The sequence below is a fragment of the Drosophila montana genome, unplaced genomic scaffold (assembly GCF_035044405.1).
Source record: "Drosophila montana isolate Dmon_TW-CO22-7 unplaced genomic scaffold, ASM3504440v1 contig_3200_1, whole genome shotgun sequence".
NCBI classification, from domain to species: Eukaryota; Metazoa; Arthropoda; class Insecta; order Diptera; family Drosophilidae; genus Drosophila; species Drosophila montana.
The window spans coordinates 3882914-3907432 of record NW_026998080.1 but is presented as its reverse complement, the minus strand read 5'-3'; the positions used below and the strand labels follow the sequence as shown (position 1 = coordinate 3907432).

The 24519-nt window shown below is 38.0% G+C and overlaps 3 protein-coding genes across 6 annotated transcripts in view; 1 reads left to right on the top strand and 2 right to left on the bottom strand.

Moving 5' to 3' along the window:
• Window positions 1-24519, bottom strand: part of LOC135432042 (pre-mRNA-splicing factor Syf2) — a 116686-nt gene that overhangs the window by 22951 nt on the left and 69216 nt on the right. The window lies entirely within an intron of this gene.
• Rbpn-5 (Rabaptin-5) lies at window positions 300-3232 on the top strand. 2 transcript variants are annotated; one of them, XM_064687799.1, is made up of 6 exons: window positions 300-454; window positions 516-1045; window positions 1111-1940; window positions 2000-2135; window positions 2191-2307; window positions 2433-3232. In XM_064687799.1, the coding sequence occupies exons 1-6, from the start codon at window positions 406-408 to the stop codon at window positions 2706-2708; spliced, it is 1938 nt and encodes a 645-aa protein (XP_064543869.1). In that variant the 5' UTR covers window positions 300-405; the 3' UTR covers window positions 2709-3232. The 2 variants fall into 2 exon arrangements, with proteins under 2 accessions (XP_064543869.1, XP_064543870.1); XM_064687800.1 differs by having other exon boundaries at window positions 2392-2518.
• Window positions 3127-24519, bottom strand: Treh (Trehalase). Of its 3 annotated transcripts, none has more exons than XR_010436894.1 (7): window positions 7822-8225; window positions 6257-6440; window positions 5314-6192; window positions 4846-5244; window positions 4048-4783; window positions 3661-3744; window positions 3127-3568 (listed from the first exon to the last, which is right to left on the bottom strand). XR_010436894.1 is itself a non-coding variant. In XM_064687802.1 (7 exons), the coding sequence occupies exons 1-6, from the start codon at window positions 24230-24232 to the stop codon at window positions 3662-3664; spliced, it is 1704 nt and encodes a 567-aa protein (XP_064543872.1). In that variant the 5' UTR covers window positions 24233-24519; the 3' UTR covers window positions 3127-3568; window position 3661. The 3 variants fall into 3 exon arrangements, 2 of the variants coding, with proteins under 2 accessions (XP_064543872.1, XP_064543871.1); XM_064687802.1 differs by lacking the exon at window positions 7822-8225 and adding an exon at window positions 24219-24519 and having other exon boundaries at window positions 4639-4783; XM_064687801.1 differs by having other exon boundaries at window positions 4639-4783; window positions 7822-8224.

Genomic DNA, 24519 nt, shown 5'->3' with positions numbered 1-24519 from the left:
GAATATGATAAACTTAATATCGATATTTTCAAGTTTAATTGCGATGAGAGCTATGTCGTATTCGTTACTCTTAAATTATATCGTCAATAGAATATATCTATTCAATTCTCATTCAATGACTTTTAAATACTTAAATAATTTATGTTAGCCGTAATAAGTTCTGGTCAAATAAAATCTGGTAATTCATCTTGTTAAAGTAGGTTACACACATTTCAATAAAAATAATCTGTTACATCTGATTAACTTATCGAGTCCTCAAACATATCGCCAAGTTCCGAAACACCAATCGCAAGTGTTGATGGGCGAGTTCTTTTCATTCGTACATCTCTAACTAATATGGCTTGCATCCCTGTTGTAAACTAAACATAATTGTTGTTATTATTACCTTTCCTCAATTGCTGTAAAATGGAGGAAAACGAGAGCACGTCGGAAGTCCAGAACAGCGTCGCCAACGGTAAGTGGATGTTCAATAATCAATGCAGAATTTAGCTGACCTCATTTCATCACTTGTTCAGGAGATGATGACGCGACATACCAGCATAAATTGGAACTGCTCCAGACCGAGATGCGCAAAATGCAAAACGAGTTTAATACGCAGCGTGCAAAAATGAAGGAGCTGTATATGCAGAAGGAGGCCGAGCGCAACCAGCTTCAAGAAGAGTTGAATGAGTTAAAGACCCACCTGATGGTCGCTGATCTAAAATCCGAGAACGAAATGCAGTTGAAGGATATAAAAGCCCAAGAGGAGATATCATCGCTGCAACAGCTGGTGCAGGACACAATTGAGGAATCGGCTATTTACAAAGCCGAATTGGAGCGCGTCAAACAAGAGCAGCTGCGCCAGCAACAGCAGCAGCTACAGCAGATGCAGCACCAAGTCACGGCAGAGCCATCAACCGGCTTGGCGCCACACGTCCTTAATCAGGTAAAGAAAACACTCGGAAGTGTACGAAAGTTGGGAAGCGATTCCTTGAACAATAGCTTCCAGTCGGAGAGCGCCGATGGCAATACGCGCGGACCAGCCAAGACACATGTCAAGCAATATGTGAGTATAGTTTACATATTTGCAAATATATACAAATATATTCATACGTAAATTTGTTGAAGCAGGCAACAGAGGATGCCGAAATGATGAACTCAATAGTTGAGCAACTGCAGGAGGAAATGAAAGCCCTAAAGGAAAAGTTACGCGAAACAGATGAGCAGTTGCAGGCAAAGAGTAGCACTTCGGAGCGCAGGGAAGAGTCTACAGTAACAATCACAGATGCTTCAAATGGCTTGCACAAGTCCACATCAACAGATTTGGTGTCCGCACAAGCAGCTTGTATGGGCTGCAACTCGGCGAAACAGCTTACGGATGAGCTGAGTGCGCAGGTGAAACAGCAGCAAAAGCAGCTCGATGCCACACAGAAGCAACTTGTTGAGTCGCGGGAACAGTTGAGCAAAGAGGCAGCGCTGCGCAACGACTTGGAGAGTCAGTGGCAAGCAAAGCGTGAAGCACACAAAAGCGAAGTACAAAACCTACGCGAGCAAGTTAAAAACAACGAGCAACAGCTTTTAGACATGCAACAGAAATTCCTGGAGACCAAGGATGAGGTCATGCGACAGTTGCAGCGCGTCACAGATGACCGGGAGCGGGTTAATCAGCAGTTAGAAACGCTGCAGGCTGACAACGATTTCCTTTCCGGTCGGTTCCTGGCGACATCCGAAGAAATTGAAAACCAATATATAAATCTCCCAAATACTGTGGTCGAGCTACAGGAACTTATGCTACGGCAGCAGAGCGAGCTGATACAGGCGCGCGTTAGCAGCGAATACGAAAAACAGAAGTGCGTTACCTCGCTGGATGAGATTCAAATATTGCGTGCTCAACTCGAGGAGAGCAACAATGAGCGTCGTGCCTACAAGCGCAAAGTTCAATTAGATATTAAGTCGCTACAGTAAGTTGTTATATATATATATAACAAAATGTAAGTGAATCCATTGCCATTTTCTGCAGAGATCGTGTTACGGAGCATCTGGTGGCGGTCCAGTCACATGAGTCATCAAAAACTCTTTTGGAGCGCAAAGAAGCTGAGCTGAACAAACAGCTGTCCGAGTGCCGGGTTGAGATTATAGAGCTTCAGGACGCCAACGTAAGTTTCTGATCAATTGTCTAATCAGTCAAATTCACGGTCGACAAATTTGCAGGAAAAACTAACAAAAACAAATTCAGACTTTAAGTCTAAGATAAAGACGCTTCAGGAGGAGTTGTCTACAATGGAAACGGTGCAAAAGGACTTTGTCAAGTTATCACAAAAACTGCAGGTAAGCTCCGCATCCAATGAAAGATATATTAGCTCAAATTTATTTTAATTATAATCGTAAAATGTCAACAATTATCTTATTCAGTTAAGCGTTAGACTTTATGCATTCCCATTCGATTCTTCTAGATGACCTTGGAGGAGCTGCGTCATGCTGACACCGAGGTGCGCTGGCAGGACGATGATGACGTGAACAATTGTCCCACGTGCAACGCCGGCTTCACGGTGATGGTACGCAAAATACATTGCCGCCATTGCGGGCACATCTACTGCGATAAATGTCTAACAAAAACGGTGCCATCGGGCCCACGGAAACGTGTCGCCCGTGTCTGTGATATCTGTCACACGTTGCTCACGCCACACACCGCTCCCTACTTTAGTCATGAGCCGCAGCAGTCAAACTAGTCGGTTCCCAGCCCTGGCGGTGCGTCACTATTATTACGTCGGCAAATATTTATTGTTTTTTGTATGTATGTTTATGTACTGTGTACTGCAATTCCTCCTTTTGTTTATATGTTTTTGGGGAGTTTGTGTTCAATCGTAGTGTCCTTGTCGAATTAAACCGAGTCATATCCAGCCACAAAAGAAAGTGAACATTTCTTTTCAGACTATTTAACTAATCTAACTCCCTAATGTGTTAGCTACTTTGTAGATAAGCTCCCAAATATTGAATTTAGAACGCAAGCTAAGTAAAAATATAAAAATAAAAAACTATGTACACTTGACGTTCGTGCTTCTCATTACTGTGAGTTACTTGAACCAAGTCCGCCTGCAAATTGAAGAATAATAATCATATTTGTTTTCCGTATTCCGTAAGGCAGGGTTTCATGCAACAAGTATGTCTTTTATTTAAAAATCAATGCAGACAATTTGGCAATTTTTGTTAACAAGTAACAACATCAAAAATATATCAAATTGTGATTTCATAACACTTTTGTATTCATGGGGTGGCGAGGATATTCTAAGTGTATGCATGCACACATATAAATTCGTGTACATGTTCACTTCATATATTTTAATAATAACAATATGGGCATGCCCGTTAAACTCTGTATGTACAACTCACTTCATCTAACAATAAGTCAACTTTAAATTGTTTATATCTAATACTGCAATCTTCGCATTCAACAAAGCAATAACTGAAAAGGCTTTTTATGTAACTAGGAGGAAAAACAAAGAAAAACAAAACAAAATCACGCACACACATAGGTAAAGGGGAATCACATTTTCATATAGGGCAATTACAGTTGGCACACAGTCATTTTCTGAAACGAGAACAAACGTAAATGTCACTTTAATTTGCTTCTCTGACAAGCACTTGTAGTTTTGACATTAAGAGTCAATTATTGCAACTTACCTCACCAGATAAATCGGCCGGCTAAGGCGCCCACTAACGCTACAGCTGTCACGCCCAAAAGGCTGATGATACGACTGCTGGGAGCTGTATAAAAATTAGAGAAATATATGATTAAAACTCAGGTTTGCCAAGATGTTAAAGAATATGATATGTTACAAAGAAAATAAACTACAATAGCCAGAAATATCAATTGTTCTCTGACCAGAATTGATGTTTCTTTGAAATTTCTGTTGGCTCTAAACTAAATGTTGTTAGATCTATTATGGTGATATTTGTAAAACATTGAAGCAGAAGAAAAATCTGCAGATGGGTGATATCTTATCTTACATTAGAAAAATGTGCCAAAATTAGAACAAATATAGTATAAATGATTATTAAGACACTTACGTAAAAGGTTTGGCGTTTAACGAACGCGTCATAGATGCGACACTCGTTAAATTGACAGAACAGATATAGATGCGAGGCGAGGCGAGGCGAGACAAGACGAGACGAAGGCAAAGTCAAAGTCGAAGACAAATGAAAAGCGAGTTATACATATATAGAAGTGTGTGGCTGTAATTCGATCTGGATGTGGACGTCATTCCATATCTTTTGAGTTCAAGTCCTGGTTCTTGTTGAAAGGGTGACTTAATTCGTTGTGAGCTTGTGCTTATTGAAGACTTTGATTGTTTCAGAGAAAGTTATAGATGGAAAGAGCGACAGTGAAAGCGATAAAGAACTTAAACTATTGATGGGCAATGGATACGCGCTTCAGATGGGGTTGGTACTCTTATAAATAAATTCATTTATCATCTATTTGAGCATCTCTGCGAGCTTCGACTTAAAACTAAATATGTAGATTGCTCTGAGGCCAGAGCAACAAGTGTAACAACTGTGGGGGAAGACAATGCCGATGCGTGGATAATGAATTCAATAATGACGGCGTTCAAATTGCTTTGTCGAGATGCTTGGCATTGCTGTTCTATTTCTCGTTTTCACCTGCAGCGCCCGTGTTGCCGCTCAGAGAGATCTGGCGTCCGTATTTCGCCAGCCATTCGATGATCACGCCGTTGGTCCAGCCAAAGCCCGTCTGCACGCCGTACTCCCCACCGCCACCGTGTCCACCAAACTTCTCCGCGTCGTACTAAAATAGAAGATGCAACGCTCAAGTAACCTGACTAGATGTATATAAATATAATTAGTTACCTTTTCAAACATTGCAAGGGTCTCGCGATATGCCTCAAAATTGGACTTGACCCATCGCTGGCCCCAGCGTTGCGAGAGCTCCTTGGCCTCTGGAGTTCCCAGATTGTCAAGACCCTCGACAAGAATATACTGCATCGGCGCCCATACATTCGGGAAGTCCCACTGCTCACCGGTCTGATAGAGCGTGTTCGGGACGCCGCCTGGGAATGTGTCCAGTTTGTTATCTTCAATATACTTCAGCACAGATGTAGATATTTTCTCCGAATCGGAAATATTGTATGCCTTCACCCACAGCGGGGACAGATTGGTGGGCACGAAATAGTTGCGCGGCTTGTCGTTGATCAAATCATAGTCCAGCCAGCAGCCGGCTTCCTCGTTCCACAATACTGCCTGTATCGCCTATATAGTTCAATGTAGAGCAGAGTATGAGAGGATATTTATCACATTTGACAGCAGCTTCGTACTTACCTCCTTGATTTTCTGTGCCTTGGTCTCGTACTCTGTCATCTTTTCGACGTTGCCGGCCTTGGCGTGGAACTCGGCAATCATTTTGGCGTTCCAATAAAGAATTGCATTTAGCTCGACAGGGACAATGGAGCGGGTCTTGGCGTTTGTAAGGTTTCCAACATTTGTTCCATTTTCGTTGATGTACCATCGCGAGCTGAAGTCCATGCCCGACTCGGCAGCAGACTTTAGTTCGCTATAGTGATCCTCCTTTGCCGCCTCAGTGTGGAAGCTCTCCGATGTTTCCACGTCCTCACTGTACGATTCGGGGCGTGGACCGGCTGACGAATCCCTGTATGCAACTAGGTTATGTCCCTTTGCCTGCACGGTGTGGTTGTTAATAAAATATTCGAACTCGTGCTCCAGCACCTCCAAAGCATTGATGGCGAACAGATCGTCCTTTGTGAAATCCACATATGACTTAACCATTGCCGTTAGCAGCGGCGGCTGAGAACGACCCCAATAGTAGACGCGGCCGCCGTTCGGTATGAATCCGATGCGCTGCACCATGTTCAAAAAGTTTTCGATCATACCACGTGCGGTATTTCTCATCTCGCTATACAGCAGACCACGAATGATCCAGTAAGAGTCCCAATAGTAGAACTCAATAAAGCGGCCGCCCGGCACAATAACCGGATTGGGTACGGGAATAATCGAGTAATACTGAGGATTCTTCTGCACATCGTCTTTCATTTTACGTCCCAGCTCCTTCCAGATGTTGTTCAGGTCCATGCCCCATTGCCTAAGATCTGGATCGTGGACGAGGTCCAGAAAGCCAGGACGCTCAACCCAATCTGTTGGTGTCCACACATCCAACTCGGTGCCCTTCTCTCCAAAATGAGCCTAAAAATTATGAAAATAATATTGAAATTAAATCGTAAAGTCTGTAATTGCGTTTGAGTCGCACATCAACGAATTCCCGAATCTCGTCCCTGCTAGGTGTATTATTCTTTGATGCCATAAAAGCATCGAAGTCCTCCATGGTTTTCTCGGGAGAAGCCTTCAACTTCATGTCCACAAAAGTCTTCGAGTCCGGAAAAAGCTTGGCCATCTGTACGGTGTGCAGTAAGGGTCCATAACAGTATATTTCGCTGAAATAAAAAAGAGTGTTGCGAAATGTTGAAATACTTTTTGAATTTCTAATAAAACAATGTGCTTTGTAGGTCTTTGACGTGCACTCCATTACAATATTTCTTATTTTAAAATTGAGACTTTTTTTAAAGAATTAATTTTTACAAATGCATCTTTATTTAAACTAGTTTTCCTGCCCGCTTAGTAAAATGAATCAAATTATTATATTTATATCGCTTGTATTTTATCGTGAGTTTTTTTGGAACTATTATTTTGTTTTTTTTATTATAAAGTTAAAAAGATTAGTGTTATAACATTTTTTTATTAGTATTTAGTTTGATTCTAATTCTAATGACTTTTTTATATTTCCCATTTAAAAAACAAAAATCGACATATTGTTTTCGTCGCCCTTTAAAGCATATATGTTCTTGATCAGAGCGACGAGCTGACATTTGAAATTCCCGTTCCATTTTCAAAATATCAAAAAATATTGATTTTGTAACTTGGTTTTTGAAGTAACTTAGGAAGTATAAAAGCCATTAATACCGAATTTGCTTAAGTATACTCATAAGTATACGCTCTCCTTAAGTATACTCATATTAGCAATATTTTACTTTTTGAATACATCCCCCATTTTCCTTAATATTAATAAAATATTTCATTCTTAACGTTGAGTAAGCAAATTAATATTGTGCTATATTTTATGATTTGCGAAGAACCAGAATATTATATTGACTGAGGGGTACAGGGGATTTTTTAGTCGAGCATAGTCGTGTTTCAACTTGTTTTTCGAACATGAATATGTCGGAGTTTCTTTTGCAAGTAGAAAGGAATTGTTTGGATAATCTTAAGTACACCTCGTTCCTAATTAATAGCGCTAGGTAAAATAGATCTAAGAGCAGCCAGTGAATGTTATTGCTTGGATAGCTTGAAAACTCATTAGGCTAAACACTTATTAAGTGACCCCGGCCTTAACGACTTTTATAGTATTAAGAGCAAATACATTTTTTTTTTTTTTATTAATTTACAAGTTGGACTTTTAGCTTGAACAGCTTTGGCCCAATCCGGGCGAAACCTGTGACCGATGGGACCTGCCCAGAATCGAGATCGAGATGTTTGTGCGCTTAAATGCAGTTCAATTGTACTACATTATATATACGGGTGGAAACATTTTAATGTTAATATATAAAATATAAATTTTGAGAGCAGGAATTAATAAATTTCAGATTGAAATTCGCCGACCGGTTCGGATAAATGTATGTTTGTTCGTGTGTCCACAGTATAAGTACCAGGTACTTGCATATAAATGTTATATTCCATGTAATATAAATTCAAATACACTGATTATATGCCGTATACCACAGGGAGGAGACGAAGCACAGCGGTGACTACCAAACTTACCAGGAGGGAAAGTCGTAGGTTTCGTCGATTTTCACGATGGAATTAGCGCTTTCTGTGATATATTCAAACAGACTCCGCGCTCGCACCTGCGACAGGACTGCGAGGCAGCAGAGGATCGTTGCATATAAAACGTTTATCTTTGTCATTGTACTGGGGCAAAGGAACTGTGTTGTTGTTTTTTATTTTTTTTTTAAATATATTTTTTAATTAATTTATTATTTGTTTTATTTTATTTCTTTTTTTGCTGCTGGTTAATTAAACGCTTGGCCGCTCACTTGTTCACTGACGAGTACGCGACTGTACAGATATAATACACGCAGAGGTACGTAAGTAAGTACGGGTTAGTACCGAATTTATCGCACTGGCTGCGGCTCTGGCGTTTTAAAAAATACTCATTTGCAGCGCTGGCACAGTCGGGAATTGTAGTATTTATTATAAATAACTTAATATTGGGGCTTAGTTGCTGCTCCCTATTTAAATTGATTTAATTGGCATTCAGGATTTATGTATATCCAGGAATAACTACGTAATATCCCGATCAAACTGTCGCGCGCTCAACTGCTGCACTTTCCGCCAACGACACAGACACAACCTGCGCCCTGCCAGTGCAAGAATACTTCTAACTGTTTCGATCGTACTCATTTTATAAAATAAGTTGCCGAACGAAGCCAGCGACAGCAGCGACGACGACGACGACGAGAGCGCCGTTATTATTGCCGACCAAGAGCAAGTGATCCAGTGGTCGGCAGACAACAGCGGACACGAGCTGGGCAACGCGCACGAGCACGAGCACAAACACGAGCGAGGCAGGCGTTGGGCGGGGGGGTGTTCTATTTTTATATCAGCTGAGTAGGGATTGCAGCTGAGCCGCAGCCGCAGCCGAGGCGTGTGTACGGTATTTTAATTTATCCGTTAACTCTTATTGTTGTTCTTATTGTAAACGGCAACGTATTTATTTCTTTGATTTAATTGTCAGTCGCTCGCCCACTGTTATTTGCTTATTTAAGAAAATATCAACTACTCGCATCTTCATTATTTAAGCTTCAGTAAGTCTCAAAAAATGAAAGATTCTATTTATAAGTATGTATATAGCTGGTGAGGGTATTTTTGATGCCTATGCTAAATAGTTGGGAACAACCTTTAATAACTGCAACGATAAATAAACCAATTGCACTCACATTTCCATACTCGTACATGCATACATATATTATGGGCGTATCATCAACTGATAAATGCACGTGCATCTGCATTCTAATAGAGAGTAGAACTCAGAGCCCTTTAAAACATATACAGATAAATTTCTGGAGAAGTTTCACTTTTAATTTTTGTTAAAAGTCGAACAAAATTAGGATCTTGTTTTGATTTATAAGTATTACTAACTTACTGCGCAAGCTGCGATCGGCCTTAAACTCATTTTCAAAGCTATAAATAAAACATTTTTGAAATGTACTTTACCCATTTCGGAATATCCACCTCCCCTGGGTGGAATATGAGGGTCCAATGTTAATAGGCGACAGCTAAACTTACGGGCAAGCAGCTTTTTAAAATTTAAAGCACTTCATAAATATTTAATAATTACGATTCACCGATTTTGAAAAACCAATTAAACGGTTGAAAAGATTGCGGAAAACTGATTTTCAATGCTGTCTTAAATTGAGTTTGAAACAGTTTTAAATTTGGTTTGGTTCTGATTGAAAACAGTTTCGGAAAACTAGAAAATTTATATGGATACATTTATGGTTAAAAATCAAAAAATTTAACTATTGATAAGCCTAAAAATGTATATATGCGTATGAAACCTGCATTTATTTTGGCGTAGAACCGCTTTAAATTTGTATAAAACTGAACGATTTGTGGGCCTTAACAACATTCTGCGGTTGTTATTATCAAAATCTAGAATTAGTCACTCTACCGAGACTTTACTGTACAAATAAACCACAGGCAGTACACGTCCATATGTACGGGTGTACGATATGAACATGACAACTCATTGGGTGATAAGAAGAATGAGAACTACAACTCCAAAAAAAAAATGCTACGATTTGGGAATTGAGGCTTACCATAATGTATATGTAAATTAAATCAGCAACACACTAATCCAAATAATTAGCCGTGTTCCATTTACGATAAGCGTCAGACTGATTTGAGAAAACTAGAAAAAAAACCCCTTCGAGAAATGTACTGTATAGCTTTCAATCGTTTTTTACATATGGAAATGTGGTTAAGAGCGGGTTATTTGTTTATAAATATCGCGAATGGGGCTACTATTAAAGATCCCACGATTGGGAAACTACGCCAATACACAATCCGCAAAAAGCTGGTATTCCGCACTCTAAAATTATTAATTGCAACTATATAAGAATGTATAGAGGTGTTTCATTTATTAATACTTTTGCATACCAAATACAGTTCCATTTGTAAAATGCCCGACTATGCAACAAAGCAAACAAACTAAAATTACGCCGCAACGCTTTTAGATGTACGTGCATCCGTAGTTATACATATGTATATATACGAATATAAGTCCACGGGTACGGCTATAACAAGTCTTAATTGAACTGATTTTTATGAATACGGATGAGACTGTGAGCCCAAAATAATACCCGCAACGTCATACACATATAGAAATTGGCTTTGAAAAACGAATCTGCAGCCAAAGCTGCGCCTCAGCTGAGAAAAGCGCTGAGAAAACATGTGTATTTGCATGCAATATATATATATATACATATATATATATATATATATAATTCATTTTGGGATCTGATCATTGACCGGGAAACTCGCTGCGAATTGTTGTCGCATGTCGCACTTTTTGTGATTTATCGCATTTAGTTAATATTCAATTGTAGATAACCACAAACACATACAGATATATATATATATATGTATGAATATATTAAACAGATGAATTATAATACAATATACTCAGTCTCATTTTGTAGATTTAGCAAACTAGGTATTGTTTGGACTCGGAAGGTTGTGTAAAACCTAAGTACGTAGTGCTTGTCGAAGTCTCAAGCGGTGATATAACTCTCCCTCCCTCCCTCCCTCCCTCTCTCTCCCTCTCTCTCTCTCTCTGTCTCAGTCTCGCCGTGTATTGTAGCATTCGGAAACAAAAGAGTCTTTATTCACTCGCAAATTGGCCACAAAACATATGGAAACAGTTGTGCAATTAAATTGCAGCTGTGGGAGAGAGTATATATCATTGTCTCTGGCATCGGCGTTTTATTTTTGACGCTAACAAAACGGAACCGATAGTTTAATAAAAGTTTAATGCATTCAACTCTGGTCCAATTACAGTCCACTAGCTGCTAGCAAATAATCGTGATTTCATTAGCGAAACACCGCGACATTAGTATCGGATTCCAGATCAATTAAAAATAAATGAAATAAAAGTTTTAATACGTGTATAACCACACTTATGTCTGGCTATGACTCAGATCGGATATAATTGAAAGTTGAAAAATTAACTCGCAAATTGGCTGTCGACAGTTGAAATTGACTTTATCTTGATTATAACTATCACTATGATCACTATCATAAGAAAGATAAGCTTAAAATACGACATACGTATCTCCGGCGATCTGATATGGAAACATTATAGAATGAATATAGTATGTATATCTACTGATAAATTATTCCTTTATATATTTCAAAAAATTAAACAAGCATTTAATTGGTTAATAAGATTAAAATTCGGGTAAAGTAAAATAAAATTGCAAGACGGATTAGCAGCTGATTTATAAAGATACATTTATTGTGCGTCGAACAAGCTATTTCTTAAGTAAAGTCGATGGATAGTCCCAGATTTATACAAAAATTGGTTACTTGAACTCTGTTGCATTGTGGAATTGGGCGGACTTCCTTGCCATGAAAACGAAAACATGAATGTGCTTTAGAGATATGTGAAACGCCCAAAAAACTAAGGCCGTTCCATTGTTTTCGATGAATAACTTGCTGAACAAATATTTAAGCGGGTGTAATGGACTTCTCAATAATTACTGCGGCAGCGATGACAAATAGACGCCAGTTGGTACGTGGTTGGCATTTTCGAATAGTTATCCCAAGTACGTACTCATGCAGATGTATGTCATACATATTTTAATAACGCTTCCGATTCCGGCTAAGTCATGCAAAATACATAAGCATAACCAATTCCGGCTCAAGTTCTGGATAATTCACACAAAATGCATTAAACTACAAAGCCAAGCCCATCAAGACTTTCGGCTAGATTTGCAAATCGCAACTGAAACAATTATTTCGATTAAGCTAAATGGGATGATTAATGGGTTCATTGCATTACGATACCCTCTTCTAAAAGATCTTTCTTCCAGCAGTTCACTATATACTAAACTATATATGTTCCACGTTGGACGAATCTCGGTATATAAAACTGTTTGTCCTGACTGACTGATTGACCGACTGATGTGATTGATGGTGATCAATGCACAGCTTAAGCCGTAATTGCTAGAAAGCTGTGATGGAGATTCACTCTCGAGACAGACCTTAAACTTATTTTCAAAGATATTTGTTCAAATTAATTTGAGAGTTGCTTCGCACTTTTTGGAAAATCCCTCTTTGGTGGAAACGGGGGTGAAATGGAGTTCAATACTTCCTCGGTGGAAAATAATAATACATAAAGTCTTGATAGATATGTGTTTCAGCGATTTTAGGAATTTCACCCGCAAATGTGGAAGTTAAGTGGAAACTATACAACTGTTTTCTCTACCATTGGAACGGCTTCAAACTTATTTTTAAAGGTCTCTGCGAAAATTTATTTGTTAGATTTTTAGTAAAATTCACCAGTCTTGAATGGTTAAGTGAATGAAAGTTTATTTTTGGGTTGTAAGATTCTCACAACACAAGACTAACATGAGCGGAAACCGTTTGAATTTCAATTTTAGGGACCACTCGGAACTGGGCTGGATAGAGAAGTTATAGCCTAGATTTTAAGCACAAAACTTGCCCCGGATAAGGCCGGGGAGTACTCGCAAGTTAACTAAATAAGAATATAAGGGTAATATGATATAAATGTTAGATTGCAGCACACATTACTGAGTATATTCGTTTCATTCGTAAATCAATTAGAAGTTACTTTAGCTAGAACAAATCCATATCTTAGATCTTAGCAACTCCATTGTTTTGCTTTGGGCAAAAATTTTTTAAATAACATTGGCATTTTGTGTGATTAATAAATCAAAAAAGTGCAACAATAAAAATGAATATCACTTGATCGTCATGTCTAGTTTTTAAATTATAAACTTTGTTGCATAGATTGCGATTATATTTCCATTAATTTTGTGCCTTAGCGTCGAGTGTGACGTCTTTCTACGCATGACCAATAAATCGTTTGGCATATTCTCAAATTACAATTTCGAGCAAACATTTGTGTAGAGGTCTGACAGAATTTCAACTAGACAGCTAAACCCGTTCCAAAAATGGTCCAACAAGCACGTTTTAATTAATTGCAGTCAAGATTGAGATTCAAGGACGACATTATTAATAATGTGAATAGCTAATTAATTGCCGAATCGGCTAATTAGCATAGATACTTCTGAAACTGTTCGACAATTGCAAAACTGATTGAAATGTGGCCAAGAGTGAAAAGCTGAATAACACTTGATAAACCTTTCGTTTCTTTCGAGGACATTTCAAATTTAAATCTGTGGAAACAACTTGAAACAAGTTGTCACATTGATCATTAGTTTATCATTTTTATGCGTAGTTCTTACTTGACGAAGATGGATTTTCAATCCAAATACATTAATCAAAGATATGTACATGATTCGTACCGCTTTTCCTATATTGGTGCGGCGGGTAACCCGCATGATCCGGAGGCCACGTGAATTAACTGGTTTTCAAAGTTGACTGAGTGTGCCAAAATATGCGGAATATGAAGACAAGTTAAGGTTAAATCATGTCCATTCAAATTTCAAGTACCGTACAGAGGTCACACGACAAGACCTTTCTGATATTATATATATATACAATATAAGTATATATTCTGATGATGAGCCACTTCTCGGCTTCTGCTGTATATCGCCTATTCGATAAGAGTTTATGGGAAAGCTCGAGTGCAACAAAATCCTGTACTTGACATTGAACTTAATCTTTGATTGTGCAAGGGGGCATGACATATACCTGGGACTTTTTCAAGAGCTTAGGCATTGACCAAGAGGGCCAAGCTAAAGGAACTTGACTTAATCCCTTTGCCATAGTCAGTGATAAAGTGCTAAGCCCGCAGCTACGTCAATCAAAGTCAAGCTATATTACACTGTCCTACAAAAAGCAAGCACAAAGCAAAGTTAAGTTGTAAAAGTTGCTCAGCACTTCTAACAACATTTTCACACATCAGACATTGTTAATTACCACTTTTTCCAACTACTTAGTCACAAGTTCAGGGCAAAACAAAAAATTGATAAGCGATTATTATCAGCAGCAGATATTACAAGTACAACTCGAATAGTATTCCTGCCTGTACGTCACTTAATCAAAATTAATAATTATTGCAAATTTTCCAACTGTTTATATGCATTTCATTAACGAAAAGATCATTAAACCCCTATCCCAATAAAAGCGACAAGCGACAGCTCTGAACGTGCTCCCCAAGTATATTGTATATACATATATACTTAGTTGTATGTGCGGGGCTCTTTAACGAATACCCGAACTTGAATACAGGTTTGAGTGTTAAGACTCATTATAATTATAATCAAATTGTAAAATGGCACCTGATTCAATAAATGTATCTCAACAAGAATACAATCAAATTAGCTTATTTGAAAACTTGAACTGTTTATGTTTCTTAAAGTCCTAGTCTTATATATCAATCAATTTAATCTTATCTTCGTGTTTTAGTCTCATGCATTACGATCTATTCTATTATTGCCGCTGAAGGGTCTTCTACTTGAGTCGAGAACTTTCAGATTGCCAGCATGTTGTAAAAATTCGTATGTTCAAACATTCTTATTTATGGGTATTATCGTTTTTGTCACGCATTGCGATAAAGATTATATTATATGCATAAAGAATATATATTGCTGATCGGAACAACGAACTAATATTGCCATGTTCGTCTGTCTGAATGTCTTTAAGCTCCCTTCCCAAAATAGATCCCTCCTTTAAGTGAACTTTTCGGATCGTATCTCTGTGTCATATAGTTGCCATAGAAACTATCTGATAGTGAGCACTATTTGATTTCTAAGATATCTGGATCTATGCTGAAAATCTTATCAACCGATTTCTATAACTTAAACGTCTTTCTAACGTGATGTTTTCCAAAAGAATAATCGACCCTCGCTCGAGTATTTAGTATAATGCTTGGGGTCAACTATTGACAGGTTGGGTTCATTGTTTGACCTTATGACACGAGAGAGACTTCGGGTTAGGCGAAGCCCGTGCCCATGGGGCACCCTGTAAATTGGAAATTGCTGTTGCCATAAATAACAGTAAATCAGCGTAAAAAATGTGCTGGGCACAAAAAAAAAAAAAAAATCATCGCTTGGAAAATTACAATTTAATTGTGTTGATTATTTCTGTACAGATATTTGTTTGGATGCGGTCGACGCGAGCTTTGCGCTAATTGCAATTATTAAATTTTAAATTTCCATTAAAAATACGCGGGTACATTTTTTATATGTTTTCACGATTTCACAGGTGTTATTGTTTAAACAATTTGCACACAGTTTTTTGTGCTCGGCTGCACTTGTATTGGCAGTCGGATTAGTTTTCCATCCACCAAGATTAGCTTCTAGCTTGAAGCATCTGTATTTTCTACCCGTACCGACTGAGGCGTGACTTTTGCGATTTGTGATTCGCAAAAGGTTCTTGGCTAATTCTTCTCCGTCGTCGTGATGTTGCGCGTTTGCCGCCCGTCGTCAAACTGCCGCAGATCATCGAATAGGAAGTTGAGTTAAAATGAGATTTGCACCCCCAATTCCAGATCGACTTCTGTTTCAGAATTTCCCTTTGGTTAACTACAAACATCTTAGCCGTGACAACTGCCAAAAATGTAGTAAACAAGTAAACAAAAATGTAGGTGTCATTAAATACAGCTGGAACTGTTTTAGATTAACATTGAACAATGAATTCATCTAGATTCCATCCAGAACAGTTTTGGCTTGGTTCAGCGTATACTCGCACAGCCCGAGAATTTACAGCCCAATAAATTTAACTACATCAACGAAATTATCGCTGTTAATAAATTGGGTTTCATATATGTATTTGATTTAGCGCAAAGATTAATTAATAATGCGTGCAAGCCATGACGAATCGCCATCTCAATGGAGCACAAATAAATAAACATCTATAGGGTTGCCAATTCACTTGTTTTCCAGCTAAATTTGGCTAGTATCAGAAATTCTAGCTCTTTTTTTTTTTTTTGAAAACTAAGCTAGATTCTTTAAAAAACATATATAGTTAGCTATATTTGTAGTCCATGTAAATTAATTTTTAAAGAGTTCTCTGTTAATGCTAAGAGAATATAACTCGGAAAGCTTTTAAGAAAACTCCAGACAGCAATTACTCCATTTAAAAAAGGTGGAATTGACCTTACAAAAGTGTTTTGATTCTTCTGTGGCCCCAAAAAACGCAAATCAAGTTTTGGTTAAAGAAAAAGTTTAGCCTTTCCACGTGCTTTAAAGGAGACAGCTCTTTGCCCCGTTGTGTCTCATCTAAATCATAGCTAGTCACAGCTATTTACTAGTTTTAGCTTCTTTTTTTCAAAGCGGCAGTTGGCAACACTGGCAGCTAGCCTCAAGGTTAAGCGGCTTTATTTAGCCGGATGCCCAGAACACAGGCACTATCAGTCAAAATCAGTGTAGCACTCTTTATCTACTGCGAGTGCTTGTTGATTGCATTGACAGCGATTAGATAATTGAACAGCCCCAGCACTAACCTGTATCTGAAGTTCTTTCGACTGAACCCGCTGCTGATCCGCGCTGCCCTTGTAATATTTTGCCTAATTAGAGGCCAGAGTTCGGCTTTAAGATGCAATAATGGGAGCAGGGTCTTGGCCAGACGCATTATTTTCTACTGTGAATCGATGACGAGATGAGAGTGCAAATGGAAATGGGCATGAGACGGTGTTCAGTCTCAGCCTCTGTCGTGTCTGATAACAGAATCGTTGACTGATAGCAGTGCGACGCTCGTGCTGAGTGGAATATGCAAAGCAGTTTATTATACTGCCATTATCTTGTTCTTATTGGCAGCGAAATGTTCGCCTGTCATTTGTTTATGTAACCTTTAGCCACTATCTGGCCGAGCTTCCTCGAATTGGTGTCTCATGAGAGCCGCGCAATTCAAACCTATTCAATAATTACAACAAAAAAGCCCTCTTCTATCGACACGAGAGGCAGCCAGGGCTGCAAGCTCAAAAATGTCGCTAGTTTAGTTCACGGTTCGAACTTTCCTTGTCCAAAGACAATATAAACACCAAGATGAGTAACGCTCAAAATTTCTAGCCTGGCTTCTCATCTGGCTTTTCCCACTTCACACGACATGCCAGACGACTGGCTGTTTACATTGTCTTTGCCTTGTCTTAAATTTTAAATTTTAAATGGACGCTGGTTGAACTTCAAAATTTTGATTTTTTTTCGATCAACTTTTAACTAAGTTTAGACATTAATAAATATTTGACAAAAGACAAACTGTAGCCTTAAATCGTATATCGTCCCTTTCTTTTATCAATCTTGGGTCCTGCATTTCATATAGTTTTCAGTTTACGCTAAAGACCTTTCTAAAGATTTATATATGATTGAAGTCCATTGCGGGCAGATGAACTCAAATTATATATCAGGCGACCTTTGAGTGAAATTTGTGAATATGTTGATATCTGTAATTTGAACTTGTTGCGTCTCAGTGACTGGACAAAAAACAGCGGTCTAGCTGGAAACATAAATGACTTGGCATCTACACCAAAATATGCTATGCACAGGTCATCTACAAAAACGAATAATAGAAATGAAGACAATTAAATATGTTGGCAAAGCTGAAAATCTTGGCACAACTCTTAATAATACGCTCACATGGCATAATCACATATTTTATTAATCTGAAATGAACCGACCAAGTTGCCACAACAATCTGCTAAACATTAATTAAAAGACTTCGAAACAGTTTAAATTCTTAAGAATGCTTCACTAACTGGTTTCTATTTTGAACAACCCTATAACAGCTGTTAGATTTGTTGAGCTTTTCAACTTCTCGATCATTTTGTAATACATTTTGCTTGAGAACCAAACTGCCAAGTTCAACGAAGCTATTTTACTTTTACAATCTCCAACTTAGCGTGCAAGTCAGCTGACATTTTAACTTAGTTGTACGCTTAGACGGGATTTAGGGAAATTCAACCCGCAAGCGTGGAAAATGGGGGGAAACGGTTATATGAAAATACTGAAATGTATTTGATATGTGCCTTGAATGGAAAATGAGGGTCAAAGGTTTTACGAACGAAATTTTAATTTGAAAATATCTGTGTAAAATACACTTGGCAAATTTCAATTAAACAGATATTTAAATATGAGTTTGAAGCCCATCGAAATAATAAATAAAAGGCTAAGTCAACATTTTACGCCCATTTTAGTCGCGTGTTGTCAAGCTTGAAAGCGAAATATAAACTTTCGTTCATTTAACCTTTGCAGGAAAATGAGTTTGAAACCATTCCGAGTCCCATGCCAAAGTCCCTGAAACACACAGCGATTGTTATATACTTGCGGATAGAATTTTCAAACATTTCGTATTAGCGTGCACCTGCATCATTCAGGTAACTACAGTTAAAATTTCAGCTTCCTAGCTCTTACAGTTTAGGATATGCCTTAATCATAAATTAGTTAGTCAGTCAGTAAAACAATAACAAAACGCTTTTACACTTGACAAATAACTTGCGGAACCATAAATTTGCGCAACCAGGCTGTGCAGTGTATTTTTGTGTGACTAGGTTCATTTGCATTTAGTATACGCAGCGGACACACCGCCTGGCATCGGCCAATCGCGGCGCAGCTCGAGACAGACACCGAGGCTGACAAGCAGACTGGCAACGGCGTCGGCAGCGGGTGATGGGAAATCGTATAAGTGTCGGTGAATGCAGGTCGTGACTACCGTTTCGCAGCACACCTGCCAGGTATAAGTCTGGCTTGGTGCAGAGCGTATTTGCGTATTCTCGTATCTATCTTTTTCCACGTATCGACTTATTTGCATAGTGTTCTATTAAGTATTGTTGAGGCTTGCGATCGTAAAATGCAAATATAAATCAATTATTTTTGGATTTGATCAATATGTATGGATATTTAAATCTACATATAATTTAGATATGGGTCCGTCTATAGATAGAGATAGATAGAGCTGAATTACTTCACACAAGATAAAATTTGTATGTACATTAAATCGGGTTTAGTTTTTTTTATATGTATATAGGCGTATAGTCGTAATCATTGTTTAAGGTTAATAGGATCGTAAGTTTACAGACAGTCACGTAGGCCTGTAGTACCCAACAAACTATACGTTTTTTCTAAGCCGTAAATCAATTCTTGCATAAACAAATAGCAGTGGCTCGTTGTTATCTATTTATTGCGAAACATTTCTAATCCCACAACTCTTATGTCACAATTTTTCCATCTGTTAAAAAACTTTGCTGAAAAAATTGTAATTTGAAAATAACGATAACGATGAAAGACGATTTCTATTTTTAACAGACTTTACATAGCAGCCAGCTTTTGTTACATTCGATCGTTATCCATCCGCCGCCTAAACGTCCTATTTACAGCACTCAAACTATTACCTAACAGCCGCTTTACAGTACTCATTTAACATTATCGGTGTTCGTCTGGGCCTGCTCCACCAGCTGCTCCACCGCACGCTCCGTTCGGGTATGCAATGAAATTTTTGATTTTTGTTCGTCTGCCTGTTTTTTTTCAAAAATTTTGGAATTTCCAAACAAAATCAAAAAACGTGGTATGCAAGTCGATTCCAGAGATCCGTACGAGTTCAAAAAGGTATAACTTTCCAAAATCGGACCATTTTTAGCCGAATTATCGGAAAAAAACGAAAAATCTTCAAAATTATAACGGCATTTTTTCGCGTTTTTCAAATCGCTCTATCTCGGCCAAAAAGGCCCCGATCTTGGAAAGATTGGTCTCGTTCGACTCGTGGTCACGGCCATTTTCAGCCAACATCGTAATTTTTGCAAAAAACATAGTAGTTTTTCTCAAATTGGGCCATTTCTTAGAATTCAGATCTTTTGGTGTCAATCGATAGTCGGGATCCGTACGAGAAGAAAGCGGTAGATCATTTCGAAATCGGACATATGGTACCCGAGATATTTCAATTTTAATTTTAATTTCAAAAATAAGTCTCAACGTATTATGTAGACAGCACGAAAGTATGCAGTACTACTAGAATTCTGCTAAAAACCGCTACAAACGGCTATAAATGGCTAAAAAAAGCCCCTGTTCGGCTATATCGACTCGGGTGCTGATCTACTTTATGGGGTCGGAGATATTTCTCCTTCTATGCGTTACACATTACACGAAAAGAAAAAAAATGCAAAAAAATAACAAAAAAGGAAAGCATTTTTTTTTAGATTCGGAATTTCAGCAAATAAAATAATATTAAATAATATTAGAAATAAATAAAATAAGAAATTAATATGTGTATTATGAATTAAGGCGAACAAGACAGAATAAAAAAATGTGTGTCACATCGTAGAAAGTTGGTGATTACATTTTTCAGTTGAATTTAGTTAAATAAAACATTTATGATTAAGAGCCCTTATACCCTTATAAATAAATATAAATATAAAATATATATGTATAAATAAATACCCTCATTACTCTCTGAAAGCTCTTAGTTTTTAAATTAACATTCGTTAAAAATTATCCCCCGATAAGGCTGAAAAGAACACAACAGACCAAAAGGGAAAACATAAGTTAAGATAAAAACTAAAAAAGGGAAAAAGATTAACAGGAGTGATCCAGTCGGGAATTTCCAACTAGGGGATACCCTGAACCTGAACCAACACCAAATGCAGCTTGCGCTCGCTTGCCTTAGTTTTACAGTTTCTGTACTCTAAACCCACTAAATATGAAAAGAAAAGGGTTTGTAAAAAGCAGAAATAAGCATTTCCGAACCCAAAGAGCTTATAGATTCTTGATCAGTATCCAATAGCCGAGTCGATCAAGCCACATCCGTCCATCTTTCCGTATGTGTGAACGAATCGATATCTGAACCTTTAAAAGCCAAAATGAAAACTTGTGCCTAGGTCCTCCGCAGTACGAGATTGTTTTCAATAACTGATAATTTGCCAAGTTTCCAAGCAAATCTCATAGGTTGCATAATAGCATAAACAGATCAGGTATCTGCAATTTTATAACAGAGGGAAGGAACTAACTTTGTTCTGAGCTAATATTATAAATATTAGTATCGGGTTCGCTGGATTCAATGGTTGCAGATGTTAGAGTAGTTTTTGCAATTAAATTTCCGTAGTGAAAATCACAATCACACAATGGAAGTCTTGTCTGCTAATTTTGCTAATTCTGGCAAACCAGTTTCTGATGCCTAGCAGGAACTTGCGCTGGCCAACGTTGGATTCAGAGCTTTTAAAGAAAATTGTCGGTTACTTAGTTTTTGGCAAGCGAGCTTAATTTGTTTAGCAACTGTGTAGGTCTCCCTTGTTCACTCTCGCAAAAGTACTTGTATTACAAGTACTAATACTTCAAGTACTCGTACTTCAAGTACTCGAGTACTTCTAGTACTCGTACCTCTCGGTTGCTGGAATTGCGTCTGAGACTAAGACCGGCGATTCAATGGAAGCCAGGATCATTTTGAATATCGTCTTGTGGCATGTGATGCCCGCCAACACCTGAGCGAGCCACTTTCAAAGAAATTCAGGTGGAGTCGCGAGTCGCTACAAGGCATTATTATCCTGTGCAGATAAAATAAACAAACGCCGATAATCAAAATAAGCGTTCGTCTAAGGAGGATAGGATCAATTGGAAAGCGACTTTTTGAGTAAAAATTATATTTCTATGCCAGGGCATTTTTTGAGTCCCCGAAGATAGCTATACTTCCTGTCTTAACTTAGTGGTATGAAAATCGCCAGTGGCGCATATTGATGCCATTTTGGAGGAGAGACAGTAGACAGTTCGATGAAGCAAGATGTAACAAATTCTCGAGGGAAGAAATTATGGAATTCCATTCTTATCGTTCGCGATAAAATCAGTATCCCGTTATTGTATGTGTGAACTGATTAAAGGTGCAAATTATTAAGAGGCTGATGAGTGTTACAGGTGCTGTCTTATTCCAGCTTCGGCTTTTTAAACGTGATTTTCTCTTAATCGGAATCGCTGATTACACAGATATTGTTGATCGTTCTTAATTGATTGCAAATCTAATTAATCGTCGTTTTGCAAGATAATCAAATGTGATAAATTGTTATTTACACAGGAATTCTGAGAAAGTGCCACCGAGATCTCATTGATTGAGATTCGCATTGACAAAAATAACTAACTAATTAAAGACAGACCGAGGATCTGGCCAGATGTGACCCAACCATGCAAAAAGCACACCTGGCCAACGGATTCTGTAGCCCGTGTATTATGTGTGAACTGCAAACAGTCAACTGATTTCAGAAGTGCTTAAAAAAGATTTGAATTGGCTCAAGCACTATTTGGCAATGACAAATGCTGAGTGCTGACTATCTATTGTCTGAAAGGTTTATTGGCACGAACGCCAGACAACTAAATAGTTGCGAGATAAACTATATCTACTTATTTCCTATTATTCGTTTTTACAATCTTAGTGGCAATAAGAAGATGGCCCCAAGCACTTGACTGACAATCAGGGTTCAAACTAAAGGCTCATGATTCAGTTCGTAAGCCCATTTTCCATTTCTTTGGGACCCAGGCGTTGGTTCGCGTCTTATGTTTCTTACAATTTTTAGCAGAACAGTGAAAGCTATTAAATTCATTCAAAATTATGTTTGTTATATATACCTTATACCTTTCTAAATATGTATGTAAAACTATCTGCACTTTCTTGAACTCCACATGGAGTTTCACTCTAAGACTGGGATTTGGTAAATTCGACCTGCGATCGGCCTTAATTCATTTTCAACGATCTTTATTTGAGAGGTGTTTAACACTTTTGGAAAATCCATCCCATTTTGGTGGAAATGGGTGTCAAAGATTTGGTGGATGAAGGGTTTCGGGTTCAAATTAATTCCTAAGGATCTTCATTAACTAGACACGTGATTCTCTCACTTGTTTCAGAAACCAAATCTCACTGAAAAATGCAAAATGCACTGACTTCAAACTTTCTTTAAAACTCTATATAAAAACTTAATGAATACTTGTACAAAAGTGTAAAAAGGGTTTTAAATACGGACACATTTGCCTTATCGTCTGTTGATTCGTAGTTATGTTCCAAAAGTTAAGAGGCCGAATGTAATTAAACAACAAAAGCAACTGAAAAAACAACTACAAGGTCGCAGTTAAGAACAGTTAATAATATATATGTATGTGGGCCTCGAGCTGCAACACGTGCAAAACTGCTTAACAATTTATTGTTGTTCCAAGTAACGATTGCATTGGAAATGCACTTTAGTCGCAGGTAATATAAATACCTGTAGTATTTGGTCACGTCGGAAATGTAATGTGTTCGAAAAAAGTCGATTTAAAAATCAATTTAGCTTGATTCGAGCACGATATACATATGATCTGCTTGGTAAAGTTGCAGAGTTGCCACATAGCGCAGAAAATGCATTGCTTAACAGCTAACTGTAGAATTCCCGCTTGAGCAATACATGTGCAAAACGGAGGAATATTCCTAGATTTCCTTTGTAATTAAAATAAAAACGAATGAGACTTTTGTTTAGTCTGATTGTTTACCAATTTCTAAATGCATACGTCGCGTGACACTTGTGAAAAAGAAATACAAGAAGTGAGATAAACATAGATTGCAACAATAACAGAGCAGAAAGCAAAAAAAAAAAGAGAGCCGTTTTCTGTTGTGACGTGTTGCGTGTGAGGGGCCAAGAGAGAGGTGAATATTTGGCCGTGGTGCAGAATGGCAAAAATTAAAACGAGCAAAAAAACAAAGGGTATTTATAACTCAACTGTAGAAATAAACTTGGCCACACGCACACACACGCACACACTACGTAGAAACTCGTGTTCCAATGTCCACGCACAGCTCTTGTAAAGCTTTTCGGGGAAAAGTGAAAAGTGAAAATACCGTTTAAACTAGCAGACAGTTTGTGATTTCTGCTTTATTTTTTTGTTTCTTTCAAATCGACAATTATGCAACTCGCAATTAGATGTGCAAATCCAAATCCAAATGCAAATGCAAATCCAAATGCAAATGCAAATTACGCGCAATACTCGCATTGAGAATCACAAACTTACCCGTTGGCATTCATTCTGCGCTGCAGCTGTCTGAGGTCCTCTGGAAATGGAACTGTGAAATAATATCCGCACTTTGTGGAAGTTAACGCCACGCGGCGTAGTCTAGACAAGAGTATGTTGTATTCTATTGGTATTGATTTTTTGCTTCTATCGCCCACAATGTCGCCAACTTCTTATTATTATTTGAGATGTGGCTTCCGCCGCTGCTTCTGGGTCTCTCTTGGCAAATATACTTTTATCATACAACACGCGTTTTTTTTTATCACTTAACAAATTATTTTGTGCAATATTTTTTGCCTTG